General features: G+C 39.6%; 1 protein-coding gene across 2 annotated transcripts in view; it reads left to right on the forward strand.

Moving 5' to 3' along the window:
• The first annotated feature begins 15761 nt into the window (after nucleotides 1–15761).
• insig1 (insulin induced gene 1) overlaps nucleotides 15762–21726 on the forward strand; it is a 6428-nt gene continuing 463 nt past the window's right edge. The window contains exons 1-5 of one of the 2 annotated variants that reach the window (XM_022767261.1): nucleotides 15762–16244; nucleotides 16425–16775; nucleotides 18534–18658; nucleotides 18930–19096; nucleotides 19872–19971. In XM_022767261.1, the coding sequence (XP_022622982.1) occupies nucleotides 16187–16244; nucleotides 16425–16775; nucleotides 18534–18658; nucleotides 18930–19096; nucleotides 19872–19971 (801 nt within the window). In that variant the 5' untranslated portion in view covers nucleotides 15762–16186. Of the gene's footprint in view, nucleotides 16245–16424; nucleotides 16776–18533; nucleotides 18659–18929; nucleotides 19097–19871; nucleotides 20121–21726 lie in introns of those variants that run through there. The other variant, XM_022767260.1, reaches the window with a different exon arrangement.

A 21726-nucleotide genomic window follows, 5' to 3' on the forward strand; every position in this document is an offset into this window, starting at 1 on the left:
ATTATCACTTTAGCACCGTATCAGCCTCTGGTACTTGTGAATATGTGATAAACCCCACTGATTAACTGGATGCTCATTATTCTCTAACAGATTTATTACCATGACAGGTTTTCTTCTCCTCTCATATATAACACTAAATGGGTATAAATAAGCTACATTAGGATGCTGTCTGGCTAATGACCATTAATGCTTGCACAGGTCCTGTTTTCTGGCCGCACATTTTCATTTCCAAGCCCTGTCTGACAGCAGTTCCGACTAACTTTGCTGAGGCCACATCCTCCATGTCTTCTTCTTCCCCCCCTGAATAAGCTTGTTAGCATGTAGCACATTTGAAAGGAATTCCCAGAGATGTTTGTACTTGGTGTATGGAGGTGATAACATAGCTATTTTCGTGAGAGGCATCAACATAAAAGTGAGAATCTTCAAATGCCCCCCCCCCAACATGCTTTCGTGCACAGACACCTTCCACTAGGTAAGAATCCACCTTACTGACTGTTTGCTGTTAATGTATCGCTGCAAAACTATAGATTTCTATGGCTTCATGCATCCGTCCTTCAGTTCATCTACTGCTCTCCTGAAGGTTCGGGAAAAAAGTGCAACACGGTGTGCTGCATGACTAAAACACCCCAGCTGTGCGGCTTAATTGAGATTCACGATGTAATTTAGAGCACCATATGTGGATTCATGTGTGTGTGTCTCCAGAGTCTTCAGCATTATCAGTCACAGTATTCCACATGTGTGTCTGTGCCTGTGTGATTGCAGGACTCGTCATTATTTATCAATATTGATTCAGAGCCTTTAACAGACCAGCGTTTCTTTAAGGTGGCAGAAGAAATTTGATTCCCTGCTGTGCAATGTGGGATATTAAGATAGACAGACAGATAGATAGATAGATAGATAGATAGATAGATAGATAGATAGATAGATAGATAGATAGATAGATAGATAGATAGATAGATAGATAGATAGATAGATAGATAGATGATAGATAGATAGATAGATATGTGTGTGCACAGACATCATTCACAAGGAGAAACAAGGTGAATTGGCATGTCACTGACACCATTTGCTGAATGGGTCGTTCCATGTCACTTCCCTCGCAGATAATGGTTCCCACGTTGCTGCTTTCTCTGTAGCCAGCAGGTTTAATTAGCATCCTAGTGCTCCGTGTTCTGCCCAGTAAATTCCACTCAAATCCAGCACTCTACTTCATCTGTTACAATTTGTTTACTCTTCATGATGGGGTGCTGATCATGTGAAAATATTCAAATGTGTGAAATGCAAAATGAGTTTTGAGTGTTTTATGCAATTTGATACATTCAGCGAAAGGCTCTCCGCTGAAATACTGGTTTTGTTGGAGCAACAATGATTTGTTTGATTGAAGATGAGGGCTATTTATTGTGTGAGCTGTGAGGCTATGGACTTGAAGGGCTCCAGAATATTTTTAAGGTGCACTATCAATATTTTTTATATGAGCAATAGGTCAGAGTACTTGGTGCCGTGTCAAATGTGTCACTTCAAGTAACCTGCAGAAAATGATCAACCACCTCTGCAGTTCCCCCCAGTTCTACAGAGGGTTGTATTTTACATGTCCTTGTTTTGCTTTTATAGCCTGCCAGTTCACTATTTTGATTGAGTCCCACGGCTCAATGTCATTGTGAGACACAGCAGGCGGCTGTTAGTGGAAAAAGCTCTGATAAGCCCACTGTGCACCGCCTCCCTTGCACCAAATGGCAGGTACATACAAAGTTAGCAAGCTGGTGAATATATTGGAGCAGTGAGCGACTAAAGAGCTCCTCCATAGTTGGTGGAGATCAAAACAGAGCTAAAAAGGAGAGTGAATATTGGAGTTACGACTCCAAATGTATAATAATGTTACTCTATGTGTCTGCTGGATGTGCAGATACAGAATTGACCGCTAACATGTTCGCCATAATAAATTTATAAGGTATTATTAATATTTAAATGTTGTCTTCACAAACAAAAGGCAAAACAATGAATTAATGCAGCTTTATAATCTATTTGATCAAATCATTTTTTGTTTCAGTTTTCGTGTTTATATCTTTTCTTGCAGTTTTGGACATTCAGACACAATAATAGAAGTGTGTTTTTTGTGTGACAGTAAATATACCAAATGTTACTATGTTCCTTATATGGTTATGTGCAGTGTCGTGGTGAAGTGGTTTGTTAAAAAAAATAAGAACAGAAAAGGATGGAAAGGGACATGAAGTCATTTATGGAAGATGTATTTTAAAAGATGAATCCTTTGCTCAGAATAAAGCCCAAACAAACAAACTCTCCACGAAGAAATTTAATTTTACTTCCCTCTCATTAATTTTATATATATATAAAAATAAACCACTGAATGTTTGATGGCACAATCTGAAATACTATTACAGTTCTCTGGTTAACATCTGGCATTGTATGGCCATTTCATACTGGAATTTGTTAGAAAAAAACATAGAGATCACAGACCCTGAAGGTTGCAGAATTTCTTCATTCTTCATTCACAGGTACAAAGACAAACACGGAAAGTATTCATGGCGAGCATTAGAGTCTTTCATTCGGCAAAAGAGGCTTTTTTTTCCTCACTGCAAATGGTTTACGCACAGTGAGCAGAGCAACATGAGAAAAGATTTGAAGATGAAAAGACCGGATACCTCTGACAACTTCCTTACAAACTCTACAACTGGAATGGTTAAAATTATACTCTATTCTCTGTCAATTTCACACTTCACAAATGAAAAACGGCAAAAAAAAAAGATCCACTTTTTCAGTTTAAGTAATCCTGTGCACAAAAACAAAACATAGACAAAGCATTATGGTAGAATATAAACAAACAGCTGTCAAGATTTCTCCATTCTTCCAAAAAAAAAAAAAAAAAAATGCAGGACACAGGAGACTGAAGATGCAGGGAGATTCACTCCATGAGCGAAGCCAATATCTGTGTCAGTTCTAATGAGGCCGTTTGATGTGATTAACTGCAGGGCAATTATTGATCGTCACCACAGGCTAGTAATAATGATATGGCAGACTCACATCTATAATGAAGTGTTGTTTATATTTTGGATTTTACTCTGGCTTGTTATATTTTCACAAAAGTTTTTTTTTTTAAATTATTCTCTTGACTGAACAAATTAATGTACAGTAAATAAAAATAGTCTACAATCAGGTGTGTGTTTTGTTACAGATTATATAGTTCCAGATTTAAATATTATAATAAAGTTTTAACTTTGCTGACAAAATAACTTGGCAGGATGTGTTTAGAATTGTGAACTGTAGGTCTGTGTTTAAACTCTGGAGGCACTGAGGATAGAAATCCCATCCGTATGGCGGTGCAGCTTCTGTGCTTCTCTGACTCAGGGGCAAAACACAAACATCCCACAAAGAAGCAGAGACCAGCGAGGTGCCTCCTCTACGGCTTTGGCTCTGTTCGGTTCTGACAGCCTCTTCACATCGCCAAAAAAAAAAAAATCAACCACAGTCGTCATCCAAATGTTTATTTGCTTTGCACCGGATTCAGATGCCAAAAAAGACACATTCTGCTCTTTCTGTGTGAGAGAACTCAGGGGAGGCTTTCTCACCTCTCTCTCTCTGCCTCTCGGTCACCACATTCAATAAAAACATATCGATTGCCATATAGTTTTTCAGTTTTCATTGATTCACATGTTCTGTGGCTCAGGAAAATTCTTCATGATGTTTTGCAAATGACTATCTTTTGACCATGATTGTTGAATGAATTTGCAACCCAAGTCCATGTATGCAGATCAGTTACATCACCAGGCTCTGATTGGCTTGGATGCTGCCTACAAACTTTTTTAATATGGATGTTTTTTTGTTTTTTTTTGAAAAGTTAACTACCCTTACACACACCCACTCAACACAACATTGATCACAAATGCCTAAATGAATGGCTTTTTTAAATTCCCACTATATATTTCTTTGCGTGACAGATTGTAAATGTGTTTTTCTTTAATGCTGGCATACTGTGCAATCTGCGCCCACTACAAAACGCACACAAAAAAAATCATCCAATAGATGGACTAAAATAGACGGATTCCACAATGTAGCAGCAAATGAATCAAAGGCAGTGAGCCTGAGATAATCATAGCAAGGCACTCTGTGGAAAGATCAAAAGTAGAATATTTCTGCACCTGCCAGTGACTGTGCAGCGGCGTGTGTGTGTGTGTGTGTGTGTGTGTGTGTGTGTGTCAGGGTTGGCTGGCTCACCAGGGGAAAAAGGACTACACCTCCAGTCCTATAAGGACAAACACTGGATGACCGATGAGCCTGGACTGAATTCTCAGGTCTCATTTCTAAGCATCTTGATTTTCGAGGTTCAGGGTGATATTAGATGCAGGGGGCAACATATAGAAGCTTATTATTGGCTGAGGCAATGCTTTCAAGTGTTTCATCTGAGGAGTGTGGTGTCTTACATCCTGAACACATAATCAGGCAAGTCCGAATGGTGAGATGAAAAGGATTCCTTCACATGAACTCTCACGTTTTAACCTGGTTTTGCCCTTTGGGAATTTCAGGCACAAATGTCAACTCCCTGATGCTTATAGTTTGTGTATGAGGAAAAACTGACATATTTGACAGCTTGCTTTTTTCCTTTAGTCTTAATGTTCCTGTTGTTCTGTTCTTCCCTTTCTTGTCTTATCCTCATTTTATCCTTGTAAGGACTACTAAAATATTTATCTGTGCAAGAAAGTACTATATATGTGTGGACCTACACTTCCACCCCTCCTCTCAGAACTGTGTGGCCTTGGGCTTCACTGACATCTCCCTTTACTCTCCTGTTAGTTGTCTTGCACCTGCCAGAGGTGTGGCAGCTTACACCTTTTCAGACACTTATGAGTCAGAGTCATTTTGTATCATTGCTGACAGGAGGGTGTCGCGTTACATGACTATTATTAGCAAAAGTAGCTAATTTAGTCTATTTTGATTACGTAACTACTACAAGCATGAACCGTTGGTATAACGGGATGGTTTTCCTGTTCTTGCCATTCTGCTGACGTTGAATGCAACATTATTGTGACTGATTGGATCTCTGCTTATGCTTATCTATAATTATGTGATGCCACCTTGAATTTAACTAATAACAATGTTAACAGTGTTAAATGTCCCGGCTCTAACCACTGCAACAACACAGCGAGACAGCGAGGGACATGCGCCTGCACACACAGTTGTCACCAGAGGTCTAATTAGGCAGCATAAGTGAAAACACCTGTGTGGGTGAGCTATGAGTGTGTGCAGGCTTTAATGTGGCTCCAGTCACACTATCATGAATAGCTGTTTGCTGTCACAATTAGGTCAGCCTAAAGATAGCCTAAAGAGTTTACTACATAATGTAAATGTATTCATACAAAACACCTGTACATGCACATCCTTTAACAATCAGTTTAGGTTATGATTCATACACATTGAAAATGGTGACAAAAGTAATGAAAGTGTAAGGTAGGTTCTCGTTTAGTAATGTGAATACAGAGGCCAATTTGAATGTCATTAGTTTGACAATGAACAGATTTGCTAATCACATCCCTGCCGTGCAAACTGACCTTGTCTCATTACAACACGCTCACACATTCTTTGATAGGCATATAACTCCTGAATGGAAGAGCACTTAATTCAGGGAGAGTGTTTATGAAATTAACTGTTTGCATCCTGCCGGAGCTGACCTCCTTGGCACTGATGCACACTCAACTCTCAAAACAGTGCCAGGCTCGCTTTGAAGCAACTCAATTGAAATGTAGGATGAAACATTCTGGCGAATCGTAAAAGTATTATTGTGAAACCTCCAACTGAAGGGCTCCAGTTTTAATTAGCAGAGCATGAAAATCCCGTAGGACTTTATTTTCAATTTTCCAATGACTGTTCTTTAACACATTTAATCTCCCCGATCTGTTAATAACCTCTAAGTTGATTAAAGTACATAATCATCTTTATTCCTTTTTAATCTATTAAACCAATATCATTCTTCTGTCTCAAGGACTTTGCAAAAATCTACACCCATATGTGGCTCTGATTCCTTTTCTGTTTGCTCAGGATGATTGAGGACACACTGCACACACACATAATGTAACTACCCTCTGAGCCTATGGCTGGTACATTTCTCCTCATATGCATTCAGATGTCTCAAGTGGGTGTCAAATGTCACACATCTGAGTCTCTGTTTGACTTGCTGGATCCACTTCCACCCTCAGCACTTAACCAACTAAAGGAGATTCTCCTCGGTTTGACTCACAAGCACTCAGGCACTGATGAAAGTCGTGCCCCATTCAGAGTCTCGCTACAGTGGGGCAATGTGAGGCTCCAGGTTATGAAATGTTTCATTTATTGCACAGCGTGAAAATGTAAATCAATTCAAAGAGACATTGTGAGGATTTATGTAAGAGGTGACAAAAAAGTACAAAATACTTCACATTTTAGGTTCTTACCGGTGATATTCAGTTGATCAGTATTACAGTCTGGCCATGTTCAGATGGGATATTTTCCAACTCAAAGTATAGTGACGTCAAGCAGACCTACTTGACAGTCAAAGTAGGGTTTTTGATATGTATATTCACTGAAATTACCATCCTTGTTTCACAATCTCATGATTTCATTATCTGCAATTAGATGACAAGAGAACTTTTGTAATAATTGCCTGCAATTATTGGATAGCCGGCGCCCATTAGCATTTCGCTTGTTTCATGATTTAAAAGTGTTCTGTAAACCGCCAACTGTAATAGATCTAAGAGGAACAATTACCTATAAAGGGATGATAATGGCAGACTAAGTAGAAAACAATTTATCTGCCCCTGCAAACAGCAGCACAGTTGTGGTTGCATAGCTCCAACAGGAAATGAGGACACATCTTATTTTCCAATGTGGCACATTGAGTAAATAATACAAAACATTGTTCATGATGTGACAGAAACTTGTATCAATTAAATCAATATATAAGGAAAAGATTACACTTTACACACTTCCCAGTGTACCTTTAAAACATGTTATCCCTGAAATTCATTCACAGGTAAAATACACTCCGGAGCCAGCACTGGAATGGAGAGTCACTTCTCTCTGACCCCTCTGGCCACCAGGTGTCATCAACAAATACGTCTGTCGCCTCCGTGGTCCCTGCTGGCAAAATGAGCCGAGAGAGATCTCAGCTCAAAATTGAAAATGTCTGCTGCTTAGACTGAAATAAACAACCTTTGGACAATGAATGTCCCTAAATGCCATTTTCCGCCTCTCTACTTTCCAATTTATGGTACAACAGCGAGCACACAAATGTTTAATTAGCTTGCGTATTACATGTCTGTGAGTCTCAGAAAGTTTGCAGTAGGTTGTCAATATTCAAATTACCATAAAGGGTTTTTAAATTTTCTTTTATAAATGTCTAAGACAAACTAAAACTGGACATGTGTTTTTGCTCTGGTGCCATAGCAACACACTCTTACATCTGTGATGGAAATGATGAGAAGTGTGTCACCTGATGTTCAAGTGAGCGCAGCTGTTTTTTTCTCACCTCTTCCCAGGTCTGAAACAGGTGTAAACATGCAATGATATAGCCTAAGACTCTATCGGGTATGTGGAAGAATACTGAAAGCATATAGGAGAGAGAGAGGGACAATTCAATATCATTAGTCCTCTGTTGGCTGTTATGTGGCTGCCATCTGCTGGTGATTCTTGTGCAGAATGTCAACGCTGTGCTTTACCCTCACACACCACTGGGTGGGTACTGTACTACTGCATTTAGAGGCTTCAAACAGTTTTTCATGACTGGAAAAAAAAAAAACATGACTTGATAAAACTCTACCTTAAAATGCCACGGGGTTGTGTAATCATATTTCCAGATAAAGTCTTGTTTTTGTTTCTTTTATCTCACAGATAAAGTCACACAGGCTCCAGCACTACCACTATTCTATTTTATCAGAGATATGGATCAGTCATACAAGCTGTCTGCCTCTGTCCAATAGTGACCTTGCAATAACTGCCACCCTTTATCAGTGAAAAAAAAAAAAAGTACAATAACAACATGTACGTATGGATAAGAAACATAACAGTGATAACATAACTGTTCAAAGTGTAATAAAAAAGTTTCTCTAAATAAGTTAAACATTTATTATAATCTACTGTATGTATGCAGTGAATTCCTAGATAAAGTCATTCATGAATCATATCATGGCTTCATAAGGAGATGATGGATGGTGGTTGGATGGTGTTTTGAAATGAATATGGCCCAATAATACCGGTTAATAATAAAGTTACTTCAAAGAATTGAGATAGTAACAGCTGAATCTAATACCCAGTGATCAGTATAATCACTGATATAATGATACCATGTCATATTAGCAAGCAGATTATTACATTAACATTATTACATGTTGAACCCCTGAAAGAGGACATTTCAACAAATGAAGGCAGTATTCATTATGCTGTGTGTTCTGTCATGCTATTTATTTTTCATAGGACTTATGTTTGTTATGTTTAATTATAAGCAATCTGAGAAAAAAAAACAGCAGCCCCATTTTGAGCTGACATTCTCCTCTACAAATGAGAATAACACTCATTTAATATAATCTTTGAGCAGATCTCTTCAATAGCTGAGTTAGCAATTAGGTCTTCAAAATCTGCTCCCAAGTGTGGATGTAGCTTGAAAAGCGATGCTGTGATGCAAGGCTGAGGAAACAATTTAAAACAAAAGAAAATCACATGCTTACAATGCATCAAGGCTTCATCTGTGACAAGTGCAGGGCAGGCCAGCAAGGACAATGGTAGGACAGTTGTACGGGACAACACTGTTGAAACCTCCAGCCAGTCCAGTGACTGTCATGATCACATGATGTGAGTCTCTGGGTGTTCAATGTGACGTAATCAACCTTTGTCTGTTTGAGGTCATTTACTGGTGTTATTTTATCTTTTGTGTGAGTATTAAAAAAAAATATTAAGAAATGTTTAAACTATTTTGTATACTCTACAACTTGCACAAGTTTCATTTGTGTTTCACTTTTGGTTGAAATACAAACTTGTTACAAACTTTGCAGGTATTCTATTCCATTTCTATGGAATGTGGACTTTTCTGTCAATAACGATAACGATAAATACAAGGTGAGTTAATTTCTGAACTTTTACACACTGCTTTCCCACACTAAGCCTCTTTGGAAACTGGATTTTCAGCACTTCCCCTGATATGAGGCCACACTATGTTAAACATTAAGCTACAGCAAGAGTCAGCTCAGGAAGCAGGTTGCCTCAGGTGAAGGTGGTGTGATCAAAAGCAATCATCTTTAAATGTGAGGAGAGCTGAGTACAATGGCTGTAAATACGCCATGTTCATTCTTTATAATGTGCAAAAAAGCTTCAACAGGGGATTTGAAAAATTTTTTTAAAAAGAAAACTGAGCTTTACAATGAATTATCGCAATGATATTGTTTTAACTTTGGACCGGTAAAGGAATACTTTGACATTTTGGGGAATATGTTTATTCACTTTATAGCAGAGAGTTACATTAGATGATAAATACTGCTCACAGCCAGTTATCTTAACTTAGCACAAAGACTGGAAACGGGGGGGAAACAGCTAGCATACCTCAGGTCAAAAGTAACCAAGTCCCCCTACCAGCGCCAGTAAGGTTAACCTATTAATACACTATATCTTGTTGAATTTAAAGGAGCTATTTTTAAATTTTGCTATTGCTACATAGCCAACGTTATCATTAACAGCTGTTATCTTACCAGTCTAGGTGAAACTTTGCAAGTTCAGTAACATTCACCCTTGCTGACTCTTTGTCTGACTAGAAACCACGTTCAGCGGCAGAGAAAATTTGATGTAATGTAGGTAGAACCAGCAGCTGGCTAGCTTATGTACAGGTTAATTTGTGCGTTTTAGACGTGCTAGTAGGCAGATTTTGTTTCCAGTCTTTATGCTAACTTAACCTAACCATCTTCAGGCTCTAGCTAAATATGTAGTGTACGCATGTGAGAGAGGTGTCAATTTTCTCCACTAACTCTGTGCAAGAACTCAAATTACCATATATTACCAAATGTACTATTTCTTTGAAGTGAATTTATTTAAATTATGCTATTGCATTCATTTTGGACAGCAAAGTCAATATCAACAAAATTTGTGCCCCTTGATTTAATGTTGCTAATACATAACCCTTTCTGGAATTGTGGAATTAATGACTGACAGATTTTTTCGTTGAAGACATTTCAGCCGAATGAGTTTCATTAGCTATTAGTCATATGCCCAAATCCCAGTGAAATCACCATGGATGGGTGCTGTCATCCTGAGCTGTCTTATTATTCACTGTCTGTAAAACAGCTCCAGGATTTGTCTGTGGATTACATCATCATTAAATTCTGTCTCTGTGCAGTTCAGCTTGGTGAGAAGATTTACCAAATCAAACACCAGTGTACAGTAAAAAAACATGTGAGCTGTATTTTAAGATCATTGTTCAACTTTACACAAGATCTGTCTTTTGCTCTTACTATGTCTCATTCTCCCTCTTAGTATCTCTTTCTCTCACACAGAAACACAAATGTACTCACAGAGGGAGCAGCAGTGATTGGTCGAGAATGACACCTGAGATCATTTAGGATGCTCATTGGCTGTTGGAACTGTGCTGTTTCATGGGCACTTTGAGTGTGGCTGACTTGAGCAGAGCTTTTGTGTAAACATGCCACATATACAGGCACGGGGCTGCAGTATCACAGACACCTACAGTATGCTGTAATCTAGAGCAGTCACATACATGGCCTACAACAAAATGGTACTTTTGTAAAGATAATAATGTTCCGTTCTCGTAAGATTGTCAGAGGGTGTTAATTCAGCATTATAAGTTATGAGTTTTTAGTTTGTGCTGTTGACTCACAAACTCTGTTTACTAAACTGCACTAAAATGGTAAAATACTGCCACCATTTTCCCTGTAGATATCACCTTTTCACCTTGGTGCAATTTACTTGCACCAAGGTGAAAGATAACAAATTGAAGTCTTTTCCTTTATAGTGAAATGGCTATTAAAAGGTCAACAGCAGCAATAAGCTTAACAGTGGGAAGCTCACAGCTGATAAGAGCAGAGGATAGTGTAGTTTATCACAACAGACTAATACCGAAGGTTATATACCAACTTAAAGGAGTAGTTTGAAATTTCTGGAAACAGGCTAATTCGCTTGCTTGGTGAGAATTAGATGAGAAGATTGATACCACTCACACGTCTCCACAGTAAATATGAAGCTGTAGCCATCTGTAAATTAGAAACAGGGTTAAACAGCTAACTTAGTCCAAAGGTAATAAAATCTGCTTACAGATCCTGTAATGCTCATTAATTAATACCTCATTTATTTTATCTGTACAAAAAGCCAAAGTGTAAAAATGACGATTAAATAAAGGTCAGACTGGCTGTTTTGTCCTGTTTCCTGCCTCTGTGCTAAGCTAAGATAAGCTAAGCTAACCTGCTGACTGCAGCTACAAATTTACCATACAGCCATGAGAGTGGCATCGACTTTCTTTTCTAACTTTTGGCAAGAAAGCAGAATTTCTCCGAATGTCAAACTATTCCCTGAAACAACCACATCAAATCCAGGTCACTGTCTCTGAAATATAAAAATGTTTATTCTCTGGAAACCACAGTTTGTTTGTCTTGTAGCTCCGGTTCAGGATCTGTTTATCATCCCTTAAAACCCACATATTCTTTCTGTTTTGGCATAATACACCCAGAAAATAAGCATGTGGTACAGAAAAGGGTGTAGGATCTGGCTATAGAAAAAGGTGAGCTGCTCTGAAACAATTTCGGAGCTGAGCGCTAAAGAACAAAGGGGCTGGGAGATTGCATCCTGGTGCCACGCCCTCGGGCTGTAGAGTCAGGGCCTTTATGGTATCCTTTGTTAAGCTGCTTGATACACTCTATACCCCAGAATCCCCTTTCATCTTCCATGGCACAGTGAGAGGGAGAGGGAGCTACTGAAAAGGTTGTGTGTGTGTGTGTGTTGAGAAGAGTGCCCAGAAAGCATTGAAGCAATGGAAAGAAAGAAAAGGAGGAAAATAGGGCTGGAGAATTTTGATCAAACTATGGATTATTAACCTAGTGATAAAAAGGGATGGATGCTACAGTTACCAATGGTGGATTTACATGAAAATACCATCCTTATTAATGGGTTACACAGTTTCAGATGCTCTCTAAATGTGCGGTATCTTGGCACTTACTGAGGAATGCATGCAATGATTTTTGACACCTGAACTAGAAGGAATACACTGGATGAAGCCGAAACCGTTTTCATCTTAATCAACTATCCGAGAGGATGGATTAGGATGTTTCCCTTCATAATTTCATACAGGATTGAGGAACAAAATTGTCAAGCTTGAGTTTGATAGATCAATTTACCAGCTGTTCCAGCAGGCTTTTCCTTTAGCTATAATTCAATCCCTCCCAGTCTAACAGCATAATCTATGACACGCTTGATCTGCTATTCATTTGAAGTGTCGAAGCATCCTGCTTTATCTTCTGATGTGGCTGAGACCTCCTCGACGCCAGCGCCAGCACTGCTGGTTGCTAGGAGCTATTTGCTATATGCCGAGTCATTTTCATGGTTATTATAGCCCTGCATTAGCTAACATACAACTTGTGATTTAAGCTTCCACATTAATGCGCATGTTACTGTCAGTAGAAGCACTAGAAGCAATCTAAATTTCCATAGTGGTGTCATATTTTTCACCATCAACCTTTTTTCCCTTCTTTTGTTAATATAATAAGATATTTAACATGTCGTGTGTGGAAGTCCTCTCAGGTCACGCGTATCCAGCAAACACATTTTTTTCTCTGTAGATTAACACGTACACATATAAACAGTAAAGCAAAGACAGAGATCTACACACTGGCACCCACACATACACACACTCACTGCTGTAGGCTTTTATCCTCGGGCACCTGGATTGCCAAGAATTACATAGAGAGAAACTTATTCATTTGGGAAACATACACACGCTCCTTCCCAGAGAGGAGCCTTCAACATACTCATTTTGTCCTGAGGCAGAGAAGAATACTATTGTTGGATTAATGGGGTGGTGTAGTAGTTTTGGGCCTTGGGGAGCTCCCTGTAGGTGCACCCTTCTCTTTCTGACCTCCTTTCTCCCCTTTGTGAGACTGTTAGACTGTGGCGATTTATCTGTGTTAACCACATGGTCCGCTGAAATTAGGAGTAAATATGACTGATGTCATTATCTATGGGTTGCAGCAAAGTGAATGTCTCTGAATGTCATTTCAGGACCACGACAGCGTGTTTGTATAGAGGTCATGAGTGAGGATCTATGCCATTACATCCAAGCATATTTTATGAAAAGCAATGAAATGAGTGAGGAAGAAAAAGAAACCTGTTCTGATAGTAATTTCCTCTTTGGCAGTCTTCTCATCCTGTAAGACATGCTGTATTTGTTCAAACCCTCTGCATACACCAACACAACACTAAGCACTCATAAATGTGACGGGAGGACAAATGCAAACTTTTCAACCCTCAATATACTTTCATGCTTGACTTATTTAGTACAAAATGGTGAAACAGCTCCAATGGAGTGCAACTGTGACATTTATATTTAACCATTCAGTTATCACTGCCATTTTAGAAATGGCATTTTCTCATTCAATTCAAGTGGAACCAATTTAAACTTGGTCAATTTGAATGTGTTGCCTGGAAACTGTAACTTATAAGATGATTTATACACCCATATGTAATACTTACATTCAAAAACTCATTCCGAAACTGTTTTAGCGGAACTAACAAAGCTGCTTTATCTATTCAATTGTGTGACGATATGGTTAGTGACTTATAATATGAAAGTCAATAGAATAAAGTAGCTTCACCTCCACTACATTTGCCATCAGTATTTGTAGGTACAATAAGACTACAGCCATGCTAGTAGCTCTGTGAGGCTATGCTTATACACAGCAGTGCTTTGAGATAATTAGTGCTAATTAGCAAACATCAGCATGCTAACATGCTCACAATGCCAACATTCCTGCTAAGCAGAAATAATACTTACCATGTTCACCATCTTAGTTTAGCATGTTAGCATGTTAATATTTGCTAATTAGCACTAAATACAAAGTACAGCTAAGGCTGATGGGACAAAGCCATAAACCAGAGTACTGGATAAATTGACATTTTGACCTGATGATGGCGCTAGATGGATCAGAATGCTTGTGCCAAATCTTACAGCAGTGCTAAAGTTGTCATCACACTTTTACTCAGAACCACAAACATAACCCCATGGTGAAAGCCATCACGAAAGTGATTACAAAGCATGAACATCTGTACAAAGTTTTGTGCTACTGGATTAGTGTCAGAGAATCACCATAGAGAGTAGTAGCCTTGATCCTTCAAACAGTTGTTGAGATATTTCAGTCTGGACTAAACTGGTGGACCGACAGACCGACATTGCTAGCCCTAAGGCCATGTGGCAAGAAAGTCTCTGATGTTCCTGCAATGTTTCCATGTCTGTTTTCATAAATATAGTTATTGGGTGCTTTACCAATATTCGCAGTAATTGGAGCATCATTTTCCTCCACATGGCACATCAAATCAGCCATAAAAAGAAGAGATAAATTCAGCAGTTGAGTTAAGGCTTTGAAGCTGAATACTGGGTGACAACCAGAAATCAGTCACCACGTTGCATAGTTCTGCATTTTAGCACCACATAATTGCAAAAACAAAAAATGAATACAATACCCTGAGACATCGGCAGCACAGTTAATTACACCAAAAAAAGGATTTTAATTAAACTTAATTGAAAAGAAATGCTATCTGATTGATACGCTCTCTGGTTTTGTTTACCAAATTTGCTGTAGGTCATGGAGCATTGCTCAATTTTGCAAGCCAATTTGCATGAAAAAGATGATTCACCCATGGTATTACTCTCTACAAAGTGCCAGCAGCTGAAATTAAGTAAATATGATTTAGTTTGGGACTTTTTTGACAGTTAAGTTAAAATGATAGAAATGTTTGTTAATCGCTGTGGAGAAATATTGTAGTATCATTTTATTTAAAAAAGTTGCAGCAGTGAGTCTTCACCTGCATGTGTGTTGGTGTGTTTCAGTGTCAAATATATGGGTACTATTCCCTGCGCATGTCCTGAGGCACAGAGGATGAAAAAACATGCACCTATATATACATGCTTTTTGCTGCACGCATGGAATGCGTGGAAGATTGTTATCTCACTGCCCTATAGACGCCTGGCTGGGTCACACAGGTTCTTGCAAAACATGTTTCCATGTTGTTGTCGGTCCTTGAAAGACTATGTCAAGCGGGCAATGAACCTTTTTCCCATTCACATAATCATTGGCATACGTGCAGGGGCCCTACATGCCATCCCTGCACACTCCTTCTTGTGAGACACACCTCCTCTATCCTGACCAGAAGTTCAACAACTTTCCACAAACATCAGAAAAAAAGTTGTGCCACTAACCTCATTTCTCAAACGCTGCGTATATATATATATATATAAAGGTCCTGTTTAACTGGGGTTAGTTTGTGAAAAAGTAGTCTGCTGGAATACTTAGAGAGGACGATCTGTAAAAGTTTAAGTGTTTATCCAATAAGGATCAAGCTCAAGTTTTGATTTTAGCCTGGTAAACACATCTTTCTTCTTAGAAAGCAATTATAATGGATACATATTGCAACTGTGGATTTCAGTTCTGAATTCACAATGACATTTTGGGCTACTTTTATTGTATTTTTTGCAACTACATTTCCAATTTTGCTCTTATAATATCCCATTTTGATCTTGTTGAATGCTGTTTCCTTGCACTTATTATATCTCTTCAATGCCTCTTTAGAATAAGAGTTACATATGTTTTACTGCCATGTAAAGTAGCTGCCTGTTTCCACTTTCACTTCAGCTCTCCTGCCTCCTGGTTTGTGCGTCTGTCCCGGACGAGGGGGCGGTGGGGTGGCGTCACGTCATATCAGCCGCCGCGCTCTGATTGGCTGCCGATTCTCACCCGACACAGCTGTGATTGTTTTCTGCAGAGGAAGCTCTTGTCCCTGGTATGAGCTCTGTGCTGTGGAATGGAGCAGCACTGTGTGTTTTTTTCTCTCTGTGTGCGTCTGCTAACGATGATGTGAACAAACAACGTGATTGCAGTCCTTGTTGTAAAGAGCAGGAAAACAAGGAGGGGGTCCCGGCTTAATCGTTTCCGCGGCGCGAATGAACACGAGAGCTGGTTTCTGTTTGGAGCAGACACTGAAGACGTCTGGAGATCAAGGTATGGAGCGATCATTGCAGCCTTTTCTCGCTGTAGTCTAACTTAGTTTTAGCAGAATCCGGAAAACATAACTGTTCATCTCTCATTCAGCAACGTATCTTTACACTCGTGAGCTACATGTGTCTCTTTGTTACAAATGTGTATCTAAAGTCATGACAGTGGTATTTCCTTCTCCCTCAGCCCTAAAGTGCCAAATGCCCAGACTAGAGGACCACTGCTGGAGCTGCTCCTGTGCATCAAGGGTAGAAACTAAGCACTCATCATCTGGAGCAAACTGGTTAGCATCCAAAGCTGAAGAAATGATGTCCATCATCACCTCGGTGCTCAGCAATGCCTACGGCTCGCTGCACGACGTCCGGACGGCCAACCTGATCCGCCGGGGTCTCGTCCTCTTCACGGTGGGAGTCTTCCTCGCCCTGGTGCTCAACTTGCTGCAGATACAAAGAAATGTCACCCTGTTTCCCGAGGAGGTGATGACAACTTTGTTTTCGTCTGCCTGGTGGATCCCGCCTTGCTGCGGCACAGGAGCCGGTGAGTAGACAACAGTGGTGGCTGGGATAAATAAAGTTTATTAGTGTGTTATAAATAGTTTTGGAGAGCAGTTTGACCAAGGTTATCAGTAGTTTGTTGCTAAGTTTGGGACAAAGGAATGTGGGAAGGGGAGGGGTTAGAGTGCACCAGCTTTTTCCATATAAAGAGACATTTATAATGGCAAATAAAGCCATTAAAATCAAATTTACCAATCATTTATAGTCGCTAAAAGTTTGATAATCACCTCTGAGTGCTTATGTGCATCACACGCCATAAGAGGCAGTAGAAAAGTGCCATTTTAAACTATATAAGGCAGGAAAACGATACCTCTCTATAACTGCCACTGAAACCAGCTGCTGTATGATCATGGGGTAATGAATCATCATTCGGCTTTGTTTTTGTTGGCTATTATATAAACCTTCCTCTCTTATGCTGCACTAGACTTGATGGTTTTGTCTGGCAGTCAGTTATGAAAAAAAAATGACTTTGCACAGATGGTAGCGATTCTCGTCCTCTGATTGGTCGCAACAGCCGGACACGAGGTGAGCTGCGCGCTCATTGGCCGGTGTCATAACGGGTGAGCTGAGTGGGAGGTACTTTCAAGGCCAGGAACCAGGAAGTTGGGAGGAAAAAAACAAAAAAAAAACAAGCGCGTATATGCTCTGCTCCACCCACCATGTGCTGCAGGGCAGAAAACAAATGGAAGTGGTGGTTTAGCTTCATGTTTTTACTGTCGCTTTACTGTTGCTTTATTAATGTCTCACAGTGCCATGTAGGGACTTGTTTAAGGTATTCATTACTGAGTTCACAGTTAACTTACTGTAACTTTTGGTGTGTATTTATCCTCTATAATCCCAACTATGTCTGCTTTTTTGATTTAACTTTTAACTGTTCAGTTTATAAAATGTAAGAAAATACACAAAATTATACTTCACTAGTTTCCTTATCTACGGTGAAATGAAATAGAGAAAAGAAGCAAGTGCTCACATTTCCAAAGCTGGGACCAGCAAGTGTTTGGTATGTCTTCCTTGATACAAGATTGATTATGACAGTATAACTAGATTCGGGTATAGTGTATTATATAACGGTTCTGTAAGGACTACAACAAATTTTTGTTATTGAATAATCACACAAAAATTGGACAGGTGGTTATTTTCACATATAAATATTTGGTCTGGGGAATTCCAAGGGAAATATGTTCAAGTTGGCTTCTTCTATTAGACCAACAGTTGAAAACCCAAAAATATTCCCTTTACTGACACTTAAGACAAAGAGAAGCCTGAAATTCTCTTTGCTGGAAAAGTTTTAATGAGTCTCGGATAATTTTTCTGTCAAATCAACTAATCGATTCATTGAATAATGAATCGATTTCAGCTCTAATTCATATAACTTTTTCAGAGATATATAAGTTTCTTTGGTATTTTCTATAGTGTCCTCCTTTTAGTTGTTTCTTTTGTGATTTTTCTTCTTTACTTTATTGACAACATGTAGAAGAAAATGTAGGTCAAGAGCTTGACATTACACAGAAATGAGGAATTACACCAAAAGTCAAACAAAAAGAAGTTTTAAAAAAAAAAAAAAAATGTTTAGGGCTTTCAAGTGTTTTTACCGTAGGTGTATAAATGATTCACTAATTATGGAAACGCATGTTCAGCAAATAATCCCACACAGCAGCTCTATGACAGGATTTGCCCTCTGGCATTTCACAGAATTTCTGCTTATCTTGTGTAATTTGGGTCTGTTTGTTCCCTTTTGCAGCTGTTGTCGGCCTGCTGTACCCCTGCCTCGACAGCCATCTGGGAGAGCCGCACAAGTTCAAGAGGGAGTGGGCCAGCGTCATGAGGTGCATCGCAGTGTTCGTCGGCATCAACCATGCCAGTGTTGTATCCTTTCACAAAGAGCTCATGTTGTAGACTCATAGATTTTACTGTTGTCCTTCATTAAGTGTGTCACGGCCAAAGAATGAGGGGAAAAGTTGTCCTTCCATTGCTGGTTTGGACAGGATCTAAAGCAGGAGATTTGTCCTTCTTTACCCCTTACCCTTAAGAAGTGATGGAACTTGGTGCTAGCAGGTCATCCAAATATTTGAGTAAGAACTAATCCCATGCTAGCGTCACACTGTTTGACTTTGTCCTTAACTGCCCCGTAACACAGAAACTAGACTTCGACAACAATGTGCAGCTCTCCCTAACGCTGGCAGCCTTGTCCTTGGGCCTGTGGTGGACCTTCGACCGGTCCAGGAGCGGCTTTGGTCTGGGCATCACCACTGCCTTCCTAGCTACTGTGATCACGCAGCTGCTGGTCTACAACGGAGTCTACCAGTAAGTCAGCAATCCCGAGTTTTCACTCTTGAGGAAAGAAAACTGATGCTGTGTGCAATGACTAATCATGAGTGCTTTGTCATCACTAATTTTTGGTTTCATATTACACCCAAGAAATACTCTGCCGCTCGGTTTAAGTGTTCTTTATACAGCTATGAGAGTAAGTCCCACCCTGGTGTGAAGGAAGCATGTACTCCCACCTGTCTGATTCCAAAAAAAGATGTGGCAGATAACACAAAAAAGTATTGAGTTATATTTTTGGTATTCCCCTTATCTCTGGGAGCCCAATTAACAACCCATCCTACCTACTTCAGCGGCATATCATCAAAACCACGCAGCTGAGAAAAGGGACTGTTGCCCACGATAGGAGGTTCAAAAGGCAGCCGCAGCTCATGCTGACTTCACAAGGTAGAAACGCAGGGGGAGGAGTGAGAGTTGATAATTATCATTTCCAAAATGACAGGTCTTGTATGTTTTTCCCACTCAGAGATCTGTCAGAGATCTTTCTGGCTTTGTCTTTAAGACGCGTTTTCGACTTGTCAGAATTGATGCGTCTTATTCTGAGTTTTGCCTGAGGGGAAAGGCGAGACATAATTTGCTTATTACAGTATAACTTGTTTAGCTCTGGAGGGAATTCTGTTTTTTTGTTTGACCTCCCCGCCCGGGAGGTCAGAGGTCAGACCTTAGAACAGCGTCACTACACCTGATGTGCATCATTAAAGATGATATTTCATGAGATGTTTTTTTTGTTGTTGTTGTTCTCTCCCTCTTTCAGGTACACATCTCCAGACTTCTTGTATGTACGCTCCTGGCTCCCATGCATATTCTTCTCAGGCGGTGTTACTGTGGGGAACATTGGACGCCAACTTGCCATGGTAAAGTTTGGAACCATTTATAACATATATAATCTTGTAACTAAAGGGTCAAACTCCAGCTGTAGCCTAAAATCAGTCTCATGTCACTTACTGTAAAACACTGGTCAAGTGTGCGTTTAGTGAGCAAGTTACAGAAATGACTAGACGCTGTTTCTTTATCCAACAGCTCTTGTAGCATCCATTATGTATTTGACATTTCACTGCATGTATTAGCTCGAAGTTGTGTACAGGTTGGCAGCTTTCAGGCGTACTGCTCTTTAAAACAGCTACCAAACCAGTTTCAGTCCTGCTGCTCTTGGTCTATTGTTTTGCAGTAACACAATAGTTCCTGATCTTGATCTGGAGGCTTTTTCCAATTTGCTAAGAATATAGCCGAGGCGTAAACACCTGTGACTCCTCGGATGATTTGGAAGTTTGTGTCATCACACAAAATCTCCCTCCACATTTATCCGTATCAGCCTTCAAAAATGTGCACGTCGAACCCCTCTGCGCTCTGCCTGAGCAGCTAAACAGAAAATGATGACTTCAAAAGACTCCCCTGCACCGCACGTGCTTTATTTGCAATTATTTAGCTGAACCAGAACAGCAGATAACATTGTCAAATGAGCTTAAAGTTGCGCAAATAGCACTGGACGCCCCCCTTTTACTTCATAATTATCCCATCAAGTCAGCTTTGATGTCTTCATTAAGCCTCTGCCCAGAAGCCTCACCTCATTCTGTCTGTAAAGTAAGAGTCCCGTCACTCCCTCAGTTTGACTCAGTGAAAGCGTGAAAGCAGATTAAGAGCTGTTGTTTTTCACAGTCGTGGCGAGACACAGAGCCAGTCAGGACTCGGCCGACCAGAGGGTCATTTGCTACTTGTTGTTTTTGTTTGTGATGAGGCCTGAAGAATGTTGGCACAAGTCCGCACTCGTGGTTTTGTTCTGTGTTTTTCTCCCTTTCGCTCCAGTGGGTCAGTTATGAGGATCAGGATCAGGAGGAACATGAGACTTTTGTTTTTTCCCCCTTTCAAAATGTTTTTTTTTTTTTTTTTTTTTTTGCATGGCTTGTTCTTCTTTTATTTTGGGTTTAAGCCAGTTACAGTGAAACAATCAGTTTGGCAGCATTAACCACACAGAATAAAAAAAAACAAACTCTGCTCTGTCCAGACTTTTTAGATCTAAATGGCTCCATTTTATTATTTTATTATTTTACCAAGTTACTGTCAGATGTGTAGTTTTAGAATCTAAGTTGAAATATGGCTGAGTACACAAACTGTTGAGACCTTTATCTCTGAATATATTTTAAATGTTTTGCGATGGATAAAATGAGTAAGGGGAAGTTTTGTGCGAGCAAACTGTACTTTGTACCTTTCTTTGTATAAAATGTTCCGCTGACATTTGGAAAAAGCCAAATCATCAAAACAAGAAGGAACTGAGAGAAAATAACTCAATCCATATTTCATATAGACTGAAATCCATATTTATTTGAAGGCTGCTCACTGCAAATAAAAATCAGGAACTTGTCCACAGAGTTCGGTTTCAGCTGCAGTTTTATTTTGAGTTTACAGGAAACTGAAACGAATGTGTTCATGTGTGATTCCAGTCTTGAAAACAAATCCCCTGAGGCTGTTAAAAGTTGTCCTATAATAGTAGTTAGCAGTTTAGACGTTTCTCTATACATTAAGCCGACTTTAGCTGCCACCTTGGTCCCATTTCTACTGTATCCACATGTAACCATCGTATTGTACCTACAGATATCCTGACTGGATTTTCT

Source organism: Seriola dumerili, unplaced genomic scaffold (genome assembly GCF_002260705.1).
Source record: "Seriola dumerili isolate Sdu_G_001 unplaced genomic scaffold, Sdu_1.0 BDQW01001124.1, whole genome shotgun sequence".
Taxonomy (NCBI): Eukaryota; Metazoa; Chordata; class Actinopteri; order Carangiformes; family Carangidae; genus Seriola; species Seriola dumerili.